Source organism: Lepidochelys kempii, chromosome 5 (genome assembly GCF_965140285.1).
Source record: "Lepidochelys kempii isolate rLepKem1 chromosome 5, rLepKem1.hap1, whole genome shotgun sequence".
NCBI lineage: Eukaryota > Metazoa > Chordata > Testudines > Cheloniidae > Lepidochelys > Lepidochelys kempii.
Window position 1 is genome coordinate 121898057 of NC_136384.1, and position 18780 is coordinate 121916836.

The 18780-nt window shown below is 42.4% G+C and overlaps 1 protein-coding gene across 5 annotated transcripts in view; it reads left to right on the forward strand.

Annotated features, from left to right (window-relative positions):
- The window catches only part of SNX30 (sorting nexin family member 30), a 67345-nt gene that overhangs the window by 29981 nt on the left and 18584 nt on the right, over window positions 1-18780 (forward strand). For 2 of the 5 annotated variants that reach the window (XR_012159133.1, XM_073345667.1), the window contains exons 4-7: window positions 4738-4896; window positions 6038-6233; window positions 7467-7666; window positions 13492-13578. Coding sequence is in view for 2 of the 5 variants with exons in the window: in XM_073345667.1 (XP_073201768.1) it covers window positions 4738-4896; window positions 6038-6233; window positions 7467-7666; window positions 13492-13578 (642 nt within the window). In the remaining 3 variants the exon portion in view is untranslated. Of the gene's footprint in view, window positions 1-4737; window positions 4897-6037; window positions 6234-7466; window positions 7667-13491; window positions 13579-15635; window positions 15946-18780 lie in introns of all 5 variants that reach the window. The other 3 variants (XR_012159134.1, XR_012159135.1, XM_073345668.2) reach the window with 3 other exon arrangements.

Here is an 18780-nt window from a genome sequence, read left to right on the forward strand (position 1 = left end):
AGCTGCTTGGGGCCCCAAATTTCCTGGTGCCCTGTGCAGCTGCATGCTGCTCCAGACCCTGCTCCGGCTCTTCCTGCCCCCACTCCCCTGAGCTCTGCAGCAGGGCTGGGCCTGCACTCACCGGTGGCGGGAAGTGTAGCGACCCAGCCCCAGCTGCGCTGCCGGTGAGTGCTGGGGGGTGGTTTCCCCCTTGCCCCCCAAGCCAGCCCCCCCCCCACGGAGGCCTGGGGCCAGCCCTCCCGCTCCTCCCCCGCAGGGAAGGGGCTGCGTAGGGCCCCAGAATAGCTAGGGATGGCCCTGTATCCTTAGTGTCTGTCACTGCCCTCTTGATGGAATTCTAAGTGTGGGTAATTATTGTAGGCCTTTGGAAAGGAGTGACAAAGGATAGAACAACAAACATTAATTAGGGTGACCATGCTGGGGTCAAACTTGGGATACTGGTGGGTGTGCGTACAGCTGGGGATGTAAGGGGGCTCATCAGGGTAGAAGGATAGCTGCTCTCTGCCAAAGGCTTCTTAGCCAGGTTTTCTCTTCAACAAGGCAACCAGCCGCCTGCTGTCTTGAGTTCTGTGTTCTGTCCGTAGTCTCATGCAGTCTTTCCTCCCTCCCTCTCTGTATGTAATGCCCAAAGCCCAACTGTCCCCCTCGGCTGCCGCCTCATGATTCTAACGGTAGACCTGCACAGACATACCATGTCATGGAGCACTCTAAATCCTGTAGTGTCTCGCCCTTGGGCTTCCAGGGCTTTTGAGCCCCAATGTAGCTTTTTGCCACTAGCCCTCTGATTTATTGTAGGCAGATGTTAAGCAGCACAACAGCAGAGGGACCGCATGAAAGTGGAGTGGGAGGAAGCCTTGGGTGGGTTTGTTTATATCCCACTATTGCTGCACTATCCCTCCTCTGCCTTCGGGCTGACCTTGGGGCTGGGTGATGTGCTAGGTTCTTTCTTTGTGCAGCTGCCTGTGATGGAATCGAGGGCTTTGCAGCTCAGGTGGCAGATTCTCCGAGTATTCCAGCATCTGTCAGGGGAAGACCTCTGAAAGCAAACAAGGGCATGTGGTACAGTGTAGGTGGCTGGATATGAGGGCTGTGTTGAGGCGGGGAGGGCAAGAAAGTAGAAGGGGTAGGTGGACATACGAGTAGCCTGTTCCACTGAAGCACGAACAAAGTTTCTGGCAGCAAACTGGGGTAATCCTTGTAAATGAACATCTAGTCACCCTAGCTATAAAGCACACACAACCTTTGCTTTCATGCTTTTCATTTTTTAGAGTGGTGATTTTTTTCATCTAGGTTAGAATTGAGGAAAATCTATAGCCACTGTCTGTATTCCCTCCTGGTGGAGCTGTATTAAGCTACGGCACCTGCCCTTCCTAAAAATTCTGAGTGGGAAAAATGGAGCAATTCCAGAAGCTCTCCAGTTTGACACTGGAGAGTATGGAGCAGTCCACTTACAGGTTACCGATAAATGGCTTCTCTGTCTGCACCTGCTGTCATGTTTGCTTAGATATCTTGTATGCCAAATACCACTGCATATTTGCCATAGAAGCAAAAATTATTTTAATCCTCAGTTTGCGCTGTAAGGACCTATATTGATGATGATGTACTTGCACACATATCTTGCATAAGGATCTTTGGTAGCAGTTGAAAAGGGCTTTCTCCTGAGTATCTGGTCTTGTGTGCCTTTTTTCCTTAGGGAAGGGTACAAAATAAATATATTAAGCCAATGAATAATTGAATTCTTCCTCCCCAAACCGCTGAAATCCTACCAGGCCAAATTCTGCTCTTATACCTGTGCAATCGAAGTAATTGTTTGCATAGATGTAACTGAGAGCAGAGTATGGCTCGTGCAACACCACTGCAGTTCAGTATTGAACTGGTCCATTTTAATAGTTGGGGAAATAGCTAGTCTCTTATTTACAGACCTGTATCTTTTAGCCCTTTATGTAAAAGGTTTCAGAATTATATGACTACTTAATTAAAGAACATGGAGGCAGTTTACAGATATTGGAGAATAGTTCAATCCACTAAAGAGCAATCGACTTCGTATATCTCTCCATCAATCTAAATACTAAGTACTGCAATCAAGTGAATAAAAGAAACCTTCATAATTCACTTATTTTTCTTGTAATACAATTCCTAGGATCTTTAGACTTGATATATGTAAAAGCTAAGGTGGTTTATATAAAATGTATATAAAATTCTCCATACAATAGATTGTTTTTCCACTTTATGGTATACTGGGTCTTGCCAAAGACTAATTGTAATATTTGCAGGACTGCTTTGAAAGTGCTGCTGATTTGCTCTCAAAGTACTTGGCTTGATTTTTGTCACAGGCACTACTGGCTACATAGTAGCATGGATCCTAATCATTTGTGTTTCTAAATGGCCAATTCATTTGCTTTCTTGGAAATTATGTAAATGAACTTATTGGGAGTGGCCAGGTAAAAATAAATAACATTTGTGGGGAAACATAACTGACCTGAGTGCATTTTTAAAAAACCTCTATTTTCATTTAAAAAGTAAGGAGTTTGTAATAATTGGTCTGTGGCTTCTCGTTGCATTGATTTGATAAATTCCCATTCATTTAAAGAATCAAAGACTGGTTCAGTGTCCCTCTTCCTCCCCTTTGTGGTGTTGGTGAAGTTGTACAAACTTATTGCTTAGCTGGCATCGTCTCACTGCAATTATGAAGTATGAGGAAACTCCCTTTTTTTTCCTCTTCAAGAAACTCATGGATCTTAAGGAAAGAAGAGACTATTACGATAATCTAGTCTGACCTGCAAGAAACATTCCACTGCTCCAACATGCCATTGCATAAATCTAATAAAAATGTAAATTTATGGAATTTCTTGTTGAGATACTTGAAGTAAACCATCAAAATTAGAATCTTTCCGAATTCACGTCCAGCAGAAACACCTAAGCTTTGTGACTGTCCTAACCATCTGTGGGATGGATCAACTAACCTTGGCAAACCACCTCTTTTTTTGATGGTAATGCTTCCTTTGCTGTGGTCCCATATGGTACCCATCAAAATGCTGGAGAAACTAAAGTGTTTCAACACTAGTAATGGTCTGGCACTGTTTCTAGTGTGGAAGTCCTTTCACTTCATTTTTACCACAGGTTTCCTTTTTCCAACTTCAGATGGCAAGAAAGATTCTCTTCAGTGAGAGACTTCTCATAAGTTGCTGAGTTAATCTTTATTTAATGATGGGTATATATTACAGTCTGCACAGAGTCTGACATTCTTTCCACTCTTACAGAATAGGAAAGCAAACTTGGAACAAACCATGGTGTGGGGCTTAAAAAAAAAACCAAAATACCCAAACCTAGTATCGCAGCTTTGGAGTCCAGGCTGCTGTACGGAGATGCTGCAAATTTCTCAGAAGTACAAAATGATCAGATTAATACATTTTTGAATTGCAGGCATGGTAACTAGAGGTGTGCCAGACCCCTGATTGGTATTTGGCTTTGGTCACTGCCTCTGTTCATGCTAATCTGAATGAGAGGGTGAAAATGTTACTAGAGATGCAGCTGTGCTGTAGCTTGTGATATTTGCCCTCCCTCCATCTAGAGGGGGATAAATTGAAGCAGAAGAAGGCTAAGTGAATTACCCAAGGTCACACAGCAAATATAACGGTAGAGCAGAGAATGGAACCAAGGTGTCCGGTCCTGCTGCAACTACCAGACCACAGTTCCCCACAAATGTAAAGCTTTTGCTGCATATAACGTAAAGATAAACCCTAATTTAATGAGAAATGAAACAGATGGCTAGTTAACGTTCCAGAATTAGTAGATTCATTCCAGAGCTTGTGATGGAGATCTACTGCAGGGGTTAGTGCTCTTCATCCCTCACATTGAGGGAGGAGTTGAGCACTAGGGCATTGCAGAAGTGTAGGAGGGGAAAAGAACAGGCCCAATTGGCAGGCACTACTTTAAGGAAAAACTTATCCCATACTTTTGTTGGCAATGACAGCACACCTTATCATGGTACAGGCCTGATCTTTCAGTGGGGCCTCTACCTGGCCTTCATTCAGTTGCACATGCAGCTTTAACAGTAGGAAGAAGAGAAACCTAGAGATTTTTACCTTCAGCTTCTCCAGAGACAGTTGAGCCTAGAAGCTCAAGTATGTATGCTTGGAACTGGTAAATTTTCAGTCACAATTTTTAAAGAAAAAAAGATGCTTGCAAAAGTCTACTACTTCTTCCAACCCACTCTAAAGCATTTGAGCTTTCAGATGCTTTTCCAAACTTTCTTTAGGGTTTGCCTGAAACTTCTCAGCAATGAGCTGGTCCAGGAAGGCATCTCTATTCAGAACAGCACTTAAACGTGGGCATAAGTCCCCCGGAGGTGAATGGCATTGAGTACATACTTAAAGTTAAGCATGTGCTTTCCTGAATTGAAGCCTAAATGTAGGTAAATTGGGTACAGGAGAGGGAAGTTTTCTTCCCTGGGCCACTTCTTACCCCAATATGAGCTACATTTGTAATGTCTCCAAAGGCCATGGGCCAGTTTTGTTTCTGCTACATTGGTGTGACTTTGGAATGACACCACTGAGTTAAATTGAATTAGTCCAGATTTATTTCAGGATAACTGAAAAAAATGCAGTTCCTATTAACAGCATCTCCATTTACTTGTGTCAAGAGTGAACTAGCTAATTAATAGAAACAAGGCAGTATCAGCAAAAGCAATTGGCTTTTATTCTACTGAAAACCGTCTCTCTCTGCCTTTCTTCACAGCCCCTTCCTGAGAAATTTGTGATGAAGGGTGTTGTCGATCGCTTTTCTGAAGAATTCGTGGAGACGAGGAGGAAAGCTTTAGATAAATTCTTGAAAAGAATTGCAGATCATCCAGTCCTTTCTTTCAATGAACATTTCAGTGTGTTTCTCACAGCCAAGGTAAGCATCTGAATTTAAACATGCACAATCCACAGAGATTTGAGAAACGTGAGCTGTTGAAAATGAATGTGATAGATGAGCCTGAGAATCAGAAACGCAACCAACCAGGTGAGGCCTAGGACAAGCCCATGCTCAGCATAGCAGAGAAGCTGCAGGGGATGCAAAGTGGCTGTTAACAACCTTTCTGTCTTCCCTCTATGCTGGACGTCCAACCCTATGGGCTGCTCTAGCTTTGGGGGCCATTACATCAGCAAAGCTCTACCAGTGTGCTCTGGCCCTGTTTATTTCACACCTCTATATTTGTAGGCAGGATTCCTCTTCTGCAAGGATGTGGGGCTGAGGATCTGGCTAACTCATTCAAAAGCATCGGACTCCAAATGGTTGTTCACAGTGACAGAGTGTGTGTGTGTGTGTGTGTGTATACAATATAAAAGGTACACATATGCCAACCATGGAGGAGATGTTGTGGAAAGAAAGGTGCTCGCCCACAGGGGCATGGGTGATAGAAGTCTGCCTGTTGGCACTTGGGCTCCTGGGAATGGGGCACACTTACCGTACCCCAAGTCATCCATGAACACAGACCTGTGAGGCCTTTTTTGCTTTTAAACACTGTTCTTTATTTAGTATCTCAATCCCTCCACCAATACCTAACCGTGCATCCACACCTTTACATTGTTTTCCAGCTTTCTGGTCCCTTCTTTTAAAGGTTGGGAGGGGGTGGGCATGAGTGGTGAGTGCTGTGGTGTCTTTACTCAAGGAGCTACTCTGGTCAGGCTCTCCTAGCCTTCTTTCTCTTCCCCCTTTCTTCTTGAACACTTCCTTCCTGTGCTCTTTATAAGCTTCCCTCCTGCTAAGAGGCTAAGTAGCTTGTTAACTTCCTAACCCCTGCTACCCAAATGTACAAGAGGGTGACAAGGCTGTAAAATATCCCATTGTCTGTAGATGCGTCTGTTGCACTCTGTGTGCCTAGCTTATATGAGAAGCAGAGGTGAGCTTTTTGAATCAGGATTTAGATGCCAGACTTAACATCGTACTTTCATAAACTTTCTCTGCTGTGCTCTGAAATTGAAGCATGACTCTCTCGACTGGGGATGGTACTTGTTTTTCTACATGCAAACAATACGTTTCTTGTCATTGCCAGGATCTTAATGCCTATAAAAAACAAGGAATGGCATTGCTCTCCAAGATGGGAGAGTCCGTAAAATATGTCACAGGTGGTTACAAACTCAGAAGTCGACCGCTGGAGTTTGCAGCCATTGGAGACTACCTAGATACATTTGTTCTCAAGCTTGGAACCATTGACAGAATAGCACAGCGGATTATCAAGGAGGAACTGGGTAAGAACTCTAGCACACCGCAAGCTTAGTAAGAGGCAGTACACTGGTGGTTATGCTGGAACTACCTGCATTCAGTGATTCTGCCCTATTTTTTAAAAAAACTGGGTGCATCAAAAGGAGGATTCTGTAAAGACTCATGTGTCACTTTATGACAGTTGTATAATATGTACGAGTTGGGTACTTGTTAAGGTGCAAGCAAAAGAGGCTATTGTGTTGATTCCCAGTGTTTTAACTCTGTTGGGTAGCCTTTAACCATTAGAAGAGCAAGTTATTCCGTTTGCCAGCAATAAACAACAAAACAGAATAGGGTAAATAATGAAGAGAATTCTTCTCTTGCAGTCCACCATATTAAATGTAATTGCTGACCCCTAATGTTTAATTCCAGGATTAGACAGCTAGAATCTATAGACTTCCAGAAATCCCTACTCCAGGATACTCCTAGATGTACTCGTGCTTGGTTGCCTTGAGCTTTTTTGACAGGACTAACTAGATCTCATTACAAATCAGCTAAAATTCTGATTTGAGGCTGTGAAGGGAAATAAATGTCACCCTAGTTCCTGCACAGGCTACACATAGAAGCTCATGCAGTAGCTCTCGCCTGGCCTAATAATATACGAGCAGTAAAACAAGAGGGATCCTACATACTTCGTTCCCCTTACACCTTGCTCTCTCTAATACTATCCCGTCTTGAACTGGAACTCTTTACTGCCAGTTAAGATCAGACTCTTGGGCTTTGTGTGGTTCTGTATTGCTCCTTTGAGGAAAGCAGCTAATCTAATGCAAGCACCGATAAACCTGACCTCTGTCTGAAGAGGCTTGGTGGGAAACGGATAAAATGGATATTTAATCTTCACTGGCAAAGAAGGGTGCTTTGTAAAGTCTAGAGTTTTTCTGGTAAATATCTGCCTGCCTTACGGCTCCTCTGCATCTGGTTATGTGCATCAGTTGATAGCAGTGACCTGATCAGCCTTTCCAAACGTTTGAATCGAGTATGATGGTTAAATTGATGGTAAAAATCTGATGAATATGATGATAAATCTGATGAGTATGATGGTAAAATCCGATGAAGTGAGCTGTAGCTCACGAAAGCTCATGCTCAAATAAATTGGTTAGTCTCTACGGTGCCACAAGTCCTCCTTTTCTTTTTGGTTAAATGGTCACTGCTTTTTTAAACCAAATTGCCTGAACGTCACTGTAAAATCGAAATTTGTTTCCTCTCAATGTCTCTTCCAGAATACCTGGTGGAACTGCGAGAGTATGGACCGGTTTACTCCACCTGGGGTGGGTTAGAAGTGGAGTTAGCAGAACCCCTGGAAGGAGTGTCTGCCTGTATCGGGAACTGCTGTACTGCTCTCGAGGAACTGAGTGATGACATGACAGAGGACTCCCTGCCTGTACTCAGGGAGTACATCTTGTACTCTGAGTCCATGAAGGTAACGGAGACCATTTGACAGCGGGTCCACACTTTTTTTGTTTAGGGGGTTAGCGGGGGTGGAATAAGCAAAGAGAAACCTAGCTGTGAAATGTCCTCTTGTAGGGATTGTTTCTCCTAATAAAGATTAGCTTTTTATTCTTAGTGTTCCTACCCAAGGTCAGAAAAATATTATGCACATAAAATGTCAAATTTATGTCATGGTCTTTTTCTGCCTAAACAGAGGCCATGTGCATTTGATATACATTTTAGAATTGTTCTCCTATTGGTAATGGCAATGTGTTTTTGTCTTTCAACATGCTGTCCTTTTTAGGAGTCAAACTTGAGTCTTGGAGAGCCCTATCTAAAACTGTTTGTATGAAAGAGACCGATACTACAAAAACACGTTACTAAAGTCTGTGACGGTGATAAGCTGGATGCTGCATGGAACCTTCTTGCAAATCTATCTCCCGTGGTTGTCTAGCATCTAAATTCTGTGAACCAAAACAGTGGCATAACTTTTAAGTAATGGTGTTCAATGACCTAGCTTTGGTGTGGCTTTTTTCCCCTTACAAAGCCAGGAACATCAGATGTTTTGCAATATGCCGCTTGTTGGATAAAATCCTAGCGTATTACTTGGGTAAGATACAAATAATTCCCCTGCCACAAATCTGCATGCATGTTCTGAATAGAACGTGCCTCTTTAGTGAATAAGAGCATTGATGCAGTCTCTTCAATATGCAGGATCAGTTAATAGGCATTGTTTGTTTTTTGTGCTTTAAATTATTCTTAAATCTCACTTGGGATATTAAGGAGGAGTTAATTGATATCTTCACTAAAACTCTTTCCTCAGTCATGTGCTTACATAAGTGTTAAACTCCTGCATTACAAGTACATTTCTTTCTCTGTTCAGATTTGAGGCACGTATTAGGTTTTTTGTTCAATGAAGCATGCAAAAATATTAATTGGGTTAATCATGTTGAGTGCTGAAATTAATCACTCTGGTTTTGGCTTGGTGTTTGATTCTGGGGCAAGACTTTACAGAACACAAGCCAACATAGATGCAAAGCATGAGATTTTCAAACATCAGGTGGAACTAGAAGAAAACTCCTCTAGAAAGTCGTCTTGGCTAGAAAGCAGCTCTGGTGAGCCCCTAACAAGGCAATGATGTATGCTTATCCATATATGTATTTCAATTGCTGGTTCTAGAATTACAATCCTCCTTCGAAATGTTGTAAGTTCTAGGAATTTAATGCCTCTGCTTCGTCCTCATGAAGACTGAATTTTAGTCCTCTTCCAACTTTTTTTCTTTTAAAAGTACATGTAACCTCCTAAACTAAAAGAGAAACCTGTATGCAAGCTGTCTAATGAAAGGTTGAATTACCTCTTTGTCTGCCTGTTAGTTGGAGCACAGTATTTTAGTACAATAAGGAGAAGGTCTGACTTCAATTCACGAAACCCAGGAAGAAAATTCTGTTCATATTGAGTGGTGAATCTCACCCCAAAAAAGAGTTAGAAAGATGGTGGTGATTGTAATAGCAGTTTAAGTGCGTACTTTACGCTCTGCTGTACATGAGATCTCTTCCAAAGACCTTGGTGTTTCTTCAGGTCAAAGTCCAGGATGGAAAAACCATCCACAGATGGCAACTTCCTACTCCAAATAGCTTCGACTGGAAGCGTCATTGTGCTCTGCTTATACCCAAAAGCAGGTGTCAATGTGTCATGATGGCATGTTTGCCTTCTCCACTGGACTGCTTCATGAAGCGTGTAGCAGTGGGAAGATAGCCATCATAGGAGATGATTACTCTTAAAGTATGAGAAGCAAACTTTTAAAACTTTTTTACTCTTTGCACCCCTCACCTCAGAACTTCAAAGTTCCTTACAACTTATCCACCTTTGTCCTTAATTTTGCAGATGGTGGAACTTAGCCACAGAGAGGTTAGGCAACTGCCCAAGGTCAACCAGTGAGTTGATGGGATTGTCAGGAGTAGGACCTGTGTCAGATGATGTCCAGTCTTTTGCTATAAACACTAGAGTCTTCCATGTGCTAAAGCACCTTGCTTCTATGACTAAATCTGTTCGGTTGTAACATACAAAAATCGTAGATAACTTGGTAGCCTTAGAGGTTTGTATTTTCTGCCTTAATTCTTCTGATTAAATCCAAACCTTTAATTTTTTTTAACCTGGTTTTGCTTCTCTTCATCTTTGCCTCCTACATGGAACTTGTTTGTGCCTTATTCAAAGGACGACCCATACAATGAAAACCTTTTAAACTCCTATTAGTACCAAAGCAATCTTGCATCACAGCCATCCATCTCTGGCTGAGAAGAGTGGGTCAGTCTCCCTTTGGAACCGCTCCAATATTTTATCTTGGATTGAGGGACAGGGACTGTTGTCTGGTGAAGCGAGGAATACCACTGTATACATGCAAAGCTCCAAGCTTAGAGATTCTGTTAGCCTGACCATAGCCAACAACTGGAAAGGAGACTTGCTACTAGGAGTTGCAGCTGAGAGTAGCAGGAGCATGTGAAAAGATGGTTATAACAAAAGCCTGGTTTACACTTAACATTTGTTTTGTTACAGGGAAGGCTGTCATGTGCCCTTTGCTTATAGTTGCTCTTATGCAGTTTTATCCCAGACTAAATGGCCAAACTTTAATTTGAGGAGAGATCATTCCTTAGGGCACCGTCCTAGTCAGAGCTGAACAGTTCCTGAGCCTTTGAGAACTAGAAGAACTAGTTTGACAGAAGACCTCACAGATCTGGGGAGGAATGAGGATGTTTAGGAGGCTTGTGTTTAAAACAGTTGCCATATTTGGAATGTCCCAGCAATGACTGAACAATCATGGTAAAGCTCTTCTCGTAAATAGAAGCAGCTAACCTGCCTTGCTTTCTGATTGCAGATATGGTATATTCCATGGGGAGGTGCATGTGAAGGGTAAGAAACCCTGTTAGCATAAATTACATATAACTATTAAAATATTGTGATTAGACAGAGGGGCATATTGACAGCATTAGTACATGCCGTCCCCAACTGTGTGCTTGGGTATTAGGTAAATGGCATAGCTCTAAAACTGCATTATAAATATTTAAAGTGCCTGATGTTTTAAAAAAAATTAAAATTCATGATTTGAGTGAGATGAAACTGGTCTGTCATGGGCATGAGTGTTTGAAAAGACCACCTTCTCTAGGGTGTCTGAACAGTTGTTGTGTTGCAAAAGACAACTGTTTCCTGCCACCTATTTCCCTCTCTTGGGCTCCAATTTGTTTGTGAAACTCCAGGGTGTGCTCTGGACTGAGTGGAAAGCCACACATAGGTCTGGAAGCTGTGGACCAAGGTAAAGAATATTATCATTTCAGTACATAAAACTTTTGAAAGACCTCCTAGAAGGAGAAGGGACCTATGCCGGTATTCACTGCTATCCTTTGAGGATGGCCTAGCAGTTATAGCACAAGACCAGGAGTCAACTGGAGTTATATTCCCAAATCTGCCACTGATGTGCCGTGTGGCCTTGAGCAAGTCCCTGAGTGGCGGCACGTGCCTCGGTTTCCCCATCTTATTAAATAAGATCCCTGTCTCACTGGAATGTTGTGCAAATTAAGTGTGGTGTACTCTCAGATCCTTGGCTGGAAGGTGGTCCAGAAGTGTCAAGTAGCATTCTTCACACTTTGCTGGGAATTTACTGAGTATTTTGGGCTACAGCTAAGAACAGATAACCTAGAGATGCTAGAGAGATTCCTCCTTCTCCTGTACATTGTTTTGTTCCATCCGCTGGAGAGATGTTAATGGGCCTCTAGACCTGGCTGGTCAGTTAACGTATGCTTCTGAACACATTGTGGGCTCACCCCACAGTCGCAGTACTCTCCAGTCACTTGTCCTGTGAATCTAGTTTACGGATACGATGCCTATTGATCCCTGGACCTTGCTGGTACAGGTCCAACTTACTTTACTGGTTCCAAACGTGTATCCATGGTGGGTGCTGGCCACTCTACTCCAAGGCAACTATGAATTAAAAAATTCCTCAGTAAGGTTTACTTTCTCCCAATATCCCTTTTGTCCGTGAGCGGAAATACTTGTTAAATACCAGTCATGCTTGTGGTGCGCTAAAAATCTGAACCAACTGCAGGGAAAAATTCCACCTAGTCTCATATTGAGAACTGATATCACATTTTGCTGCAGGCAAATGTAGCCAGTAACATGCTTAACTTCAGAAACTGGAACTAAAGCGTTGCCACGCGCACGTTGACATTTTGAACATTCTCTCCTTTATTGCCCCCTGTGTCTTGGGGGAGATTGTGTAGTGTCCTCTCTGGAGTAGGGATATTGTCTTCCTTTGTCGTGCTCACCTTTGAATACATGCCTGGCATTTTAAAAAAAATTATAGTCCTGGAGGTTACAGTACTGGGACGTTAGTCTTTAGGAAAAACACACCTCCTCCTCCGCTGTACTTCAAACTGATAAAACCAGACTCTGGTAATATTGGTTGGTTCTTCATGCATAACTGAAAAACATGGCCTTTTTGATATTGAAATGGTGACTCTTCCCTTGGCATGTGGTGTAGGTGGAAGTGGAGAGGGGAGTATGATGATGAATAGATGCGTGTGGTTATTTTCATAAGTGTTTTCACTCATTGTCTTTGAGTTAAACAGCTGTTGCTGTTTTTTAAAATTTCTATTTGATAGGTAAGCAGAGAGAACCTTGGTCAAACTGGCTGCCCAAACTCTGACCTCTTCCACGCTGGTGTAGCTGTGCCTGGCAATTGAATGGCCCTTGGAAACACCAGCTGGGTACCAGCCCACTTGACTAAGCTCCTTAGTCATCCCCTATATGGGTCAGATTCTTCTTCCTTATTTTTGTTCTGGAGAGCAAGTCTCCCAGGGCATCAGTTACTCCCCTCTCAAGCAAAAACTTGTATAAGTCATTGCCCAGTATGGATGTCCCATTTTAATATAGTATTACTAGTTATGCTGTAAACTCAACGTGGGTAGGGAATAGCTACCATAGGCAAAGACACAATTACTACTCTATGACAAACGTCTATTATATAATTTGGTTACTCCCTAGTCCTGTGAATATTGTAACTATACTTCCTAGAGATCTTGTACATGGTTGTAAAGTAAAATTAGCTGTCTTCTAACTTTATCAATATATCTGGAGATCCTTATTCAGTGAGGGCTAGTCAGCTAGAAATCATGAACTTTAATAACTCAAAAATTGAATGTTTCATGTACAAAAGTGGGAACCTTTTTCACTATCACATAGTGCAAAAACAAGGGAGAGGATTTTGTCCAAAATTGACCTTTGGTCTGAGACTCAGCATGGAAATTCATTTCAAAAGGATTTTGCAGAAAGCTATGAGTGGGCAGGCTGTGGTAGAAGTACATCGCTTTAGGAACAATGTTGCCTGCCAACTCATTCCTTCCCTTGTTGCTTGGGCATATTGGAAAGCTTTACAAACTAACCCTCTCAACCCCATTCAGTGTTAATGTTTATCCTTTTATTCATCGTTTTCATCTTCAAGAGAAGATAAGTGACTTGCCAAAGATCACAATGCAAGTCATTTGCAAAGCTGGGAGTTTTGACTTTGTCTCTAAGCAAACAGCTACAAATGTCATCTGGCATCTGCTCACAAGCTAAAGCATTCAGCCTGGAGTGCTTTTTTATTTTTATTCAAAAGCCTCTTATGCTTGTAAAACAGGAGTGGCCTCTGAAAGGCAGACCTGTGACTTCAGTGGCACTTCAGTTGTTGAATCCAGGCTGCAACTCTTGTGGGGTGAGCAGGAAGGGGGAGTCAAGATTTTGTACATTTTCAGTCTTATGGTTTTGTGGTTTTTTTTTCTATCCTAGAACGTGCTAAAGAAAAGAGACCAAGTTCAAGCAGAGTACGAAGCAAAATTGGAAGCTGTGGCCTTGAAAAAGGAGGAGCGCCCCAAGGTTAGCATTTGAAACCACTTCACGAAACAAGTGGCATATTTGTCATTCAGCTTCTCTCAACTGAAAACTCGGGAGAAATGGAGATAATTTTTGTTTCTAGATCTGTGTTCAATCTCGTGCCTTCTGAAAAACAGCAGTGCAAGGCAGAGCAATGTCTTGTCATGTAGCTGCAAGCTGGCTTTAGGAGGCGAGCCAAGGAGAATGTGTCAACAGCCAAATTCAATGTAGAAAGGAGTAAGAGTAAGCTAGCAGCTGCTGTAGGCCTGATCTGAAGCCAATGGAAAGACTCCCGTTGATTTCAGTGGACTTCAGATCAAGCCCTTTAAGAACAAATGATCTTTCTTATGTTAGTGAGGTGCATCCATTGCCACCTTCAGGAGAAGTTGCTTCCTGGTCTCAATGTAAAACCCAACCAAAATTAGCTACTATTTGGTGTTGATTTATCTCGTTGCTACACGTACAGATACTTAAAGGTGGAAGAGATACACACATAACAAGCAGGTACATCAACTCCAAATAGTAATCAGTCTTAGTTGGGTTTTGCATTGAGACCATGCAGCAACTTGGCATGGTCTGCATAGCATTGCTGTATGACAACGTAACGCCTCAAGTTGTATTTTGTGAATTATGGCAGCAACGTCCATCATGAGCATAATACACTTAATCTCTCCTTCCCAATCTGCTCACACTTCGACTTTTTTCCTCCCTCAATCTTCTCCTGCGGTCTCTGTCTGCCTCTGAATCTTGAGGAGCAGAAACTGAAGATACTTAAATGGGGAGCTTGAGTTAAGAGCTTTGCATAATGATTATCCCTCACTATTTTAAATTTTAATTGAAGGATCTTATTGGCACTTGGCTGGGAAACACTGATTCAACGTGGCTTCCTCCAACATCAGTGCTCCCCACTGTGCCTAGGGTTTGCAGCCCATTTAGTGGATGGAGGGCCCATAGAGTTGCGTCTTTAACACACACAGTTCTTAATTTACATTGGGCACAAATGTGTCCTTCGGTAGAAAAACAGCCACTTCCACTTATGCTGTACAGTATTTGAGAGAGTCACTGCTGAAGAGTTTTTAATGCAACAACGTTCTACGTTTTCAGTAGCTATTTTCATCATCTTGGCCCTTTCAGGTTTTCCAAAATAGCAGCAAAGTTTGCTTCCCTTTAAATGGTGCCCGCTTGCAAATTTAACTTCAACAACAACTTTCCAGCTAGACCTATGCAAAAGCCTTCCAACACCAATGAGATCGTCCTGGTGGTTTCCTTAACCACTCAAATAGAGCTGAGCAAATGGGCATCATGACATTTTTGTTCACACAATGCTACCGCTGCTGCCTAGAACCTGGGACAGGTTGGAAGTTTTTTTTTAAATAGTTAAGTCTTCTAAACCTTTGAAACAACTTAAAATGAAAAAGCTGAATAGCAATTGCTACTATACTGGGTAAGGTTATAATTTGATCTCTGGCTTTGTCATGCTTTCACTGAACGTTTTTTAGTTGTTTGCATGGTCTAATGGAATGTAGAAACCAAACAAACAGGCCAGAAGAACTGGAATTTGCAATGAGTTGGACTTTTGTTACCCCACACTGCAGTTGTACTGTTCCGTTTATTTTGGAATCTGTTGAAGTTAATATGTCAACAAGATAGTTCTGTCAAAAATCTATCTGGTGGTCTAGCAGAAGTTTATTTGCTGTTGGTTGCAATGATTGAGAAGGATCCAAGAAACATTTTCCCTCTTCTTAACCACTGGAGGGCATTTTAGGATTTGCTGTACTTCATAACCTGACCTGATTCCCAACAGACTCTTGAGTCATGTCCAAATTCTAACAGCAGTTTGTCTTGATACAGTCTCTTTTTAATTATTTAGGCTGAACAAGTGTGCATGTATTAAATCAGATTCTGTGATTAAAATTCTTGTGTTTAAGCCAGCAGATACTAAATCAGGATATACTTTGCTTAACTTCAGATAGTCATCATATGTATCCAATATAATTTTATTTGCTGTTTGTATTTGGTGTGAGAGTCCATTTGCGATCTCTGCAGTGTTTTGCCTTCAGCAGCTTCAGATACAGAAGGACTCAGCCTCACCTCAGTCCCCGGAAAAATCATGGAGCAGGTCCTCAAAGAATCAATCCTGAAGCACTTACATGAGAGGAAAATGATCAGGAACAGTCAGCATGGATTCACCAAGGGAAGGTCATGCCTGACTAATCTAATCGCCCTCTATGATGAGATTACTGGTTCTGTGCATGAAGGGAAAGCAGTGGATGTATTGTTTCTTGACTTTAGCAAAGCTTTTGACACGGTCTCCCACAGTATTCTTGGCAGCAAGTTAAAGAAGTATGGGCTGGATGAATGCACTATAAGGTGGGTAGAAAGTTGGCTAGATTGTCGGGCTCAACGGGTAGTGATCAATGGCTCCATGTCTAGTTGGCAGCCGGTGTCAAGTGGAGTGCCCCAGGGGTCGGTCCTGGGGCCGGTTTTGTTCAATATCTTCATAAATGATCTGGTGGATGGGTGTGGATTGCACTCTCAGCAAATTTGCGGATGATACTAAACTGGGAGGAGTGGTAGATACGCTGGAGGGCAAGGATAGGATACAGAGGGACCTAGACAAATCGGAGGATTGGGCCAAAAGAAATCTGATGAGGTTCAATAAGGATAAGTGCAGGGTCCTGCACTTAGGATGGAAGAACCCAATGCACAGCTACAGACTAGGGACCGAGGCTAGGCAGCAGTTCTGCGGAAAAGGACCTAGGGGTGACAGTGGACGAGAAGCTGGATATGAGTCAGCAGTGTGCCCTTGTTGCCAAGAAGGCCAATGGCATTTTGGGATGTATAAGTAGGGGCATAGCGAGCAGATCGAGGGATGTGATCGTCCCCCTCTATTCGACATTGGTGAGGCCTCATCTGGAGTACTGTGTCCAGTTTTGGGCCCCACACTACAAGAAGGATGTGGATAAATTGGAAAGAGTCCAGCGAAGGGCAACAAAAATGATTAGGTGTTTGGAACACATGACTTATGAGGCGAGGCTGAGGGAACTGGGATTGTTTAGTCTGCAGAAGAGAAGAATGAGGGGGGATTTGATAGCTGCTTTCAACTACCTGAGAGGTGGTTCCAGAGAGGATGGTTCTAGACTATTCTCAGTGGTAGAAGAAGACAGGACAAGGAGTAATGGTCTCAAGTTGCAGTGGGGGAGGTTTAGATTGGATATTAGGAAAAACTTTTTCACTAGGAGGGTGGTGAAACACTGGAATGCGTTACCTAGGGAGGTGGTAGAATCTCCTTCCTTAGAAGTTTTTAAGGTCAGGCTTGACAAAGCCCTGGCTGGGATGATTTAATTGGGGATTGGTCCTGCTTTGAGTAGGGGGTTGGACTAGATGACCTCCTGAGGTCCCTTCCAACCCTGATATTCTATGATTCTATGACCCCTCTCATTCCCATTTCTCTCCTAACTTGGCCCTGGAATTCTGTATTAGAAACATTGTATGTATTGAAATCTCAATTACTAATGTAGCAAAAGTAAAATAATAAACGCACCCTTAACTAAAGGGACTCAATGAGCACTGAGCACCAATTGTGGCATCTGGCTCTTTGTCCCAAAGCTTAGAGGCACAATGAATCTATGGGAACAGTAAATAGTCTGATTATACAGAACTTCTGGCTGAATTAGAAAGGCAGACTTGAAGTATTTCACATGTTGTTGGCAATGTAAACTGAATTGCACATAGTTAAAGTAAACCCATAAGAAGGAAATGCAAATTGCCATCCTTGAGTTGCTCGCAGTGGGTTAGTCCCTAATCAGTGATCATGCACATGAGATTTTTAGCCTTAATTCTGATCTTTCTGGCTCTTAAGGACTAAACCTGCTACGAAATTCATTGCACATTCATGAAGTGCACTGTAGAGAGCTATACAAAATCGTCCATGTCCATTGCTGCATAAATAGAATTCTAGACATGGTACAAATTCTACAGCAGAAATCCTAAAGTCCTTAGGTTATACTGCATATGTAGGGTAGGGATTATTCATACAACCTCCATTAGTGCTTAAATCATGACTTTGTAATGAAGAATATCAACTGTATTTTTGATCAGTCTCAACTGGATACAGGCTTCTACTTTCCTCATTCCACATGTACTTAATGTCAAAGTTTGTCTCAGCAGCACATTTCTTCTTTTCCCATGATGGTATCGCTGCTGCCAGAATTAAAAGGCTTAAATCAATAGTTGGTTGATTTTTTCCTCATTTTTAGGTTAATGAAAATTTAAAATACTTAAGCCTCTACTCTGATCTTTAATTAGAACAAGATTACCGGAATCATACGCATGTAAAAATTAATTTACAGCTTTGTCAGTTGGATTCCTTGCAGTCGGTTAAAATATTCAGGGGCCTTAAAAGGACATGTTGTAATTCAAGCCTGAAATTGGACCCAGTTTTATTCTGTTACGTTCACAAATTCAGAACACTTTTCTGTGGTTTTTGCCTGCACTAGCTGTATGTTCAAGTTACTGTCGTCTACGGGGTACTCACCCTTCTTGACTGGCCTTCCCAAGATGGAGCCTGTCTTCCAGACTAAGCACCTCAGCTCCCGCTGACTTCAACAGGAGCTGCAGGTGTTCGCCATCTCTGAAAGCAAGAGTAAAACCTTGATCCCACTGAAATAAACAGAAGTTGACCTCAGTGGGGCCAGAACTTCATTTGTGTGTGTGTAAAGCGCCTAAGTCCCATAGACTTTCAAGTGGGGCTAGTGCTCTTAAGTCACTTAGGTGCTTCTGAAAAATTACACGCTGGTCCACTTATCTCACCCCCATCCATAATCTCTAATGCTACCCTACAGTTAATGGAGAACAGCTTTTCGGTCAGCCCATACAAGAAGTGAAAGATTGGACAAATGACCAGGGAGGAGGAGTATAAAAATATTGGTCAGGCATGCAGGAGTGAAATCAGGAAGGCCAAATAACACTTGGAGTTGCAGCTAGCAAGAGATGTTAAAACTAACAAGAAGGCTTTCTTCAGGTATGTTAGCATCAAGAAGGAAGTCAAGGAAAGTGTAGGCTCCTTACTGAATGAGGGAGGCAACCTAGTGACAGAGGATGTGGAAAAAGCTAATGTACTCAATACTTTTTTTGCCTCTGTCTTCACGAACAAGGTCAGCTCCCAGACTACTGCACTGGACAGCACAGCATGGGGAGGAGGTG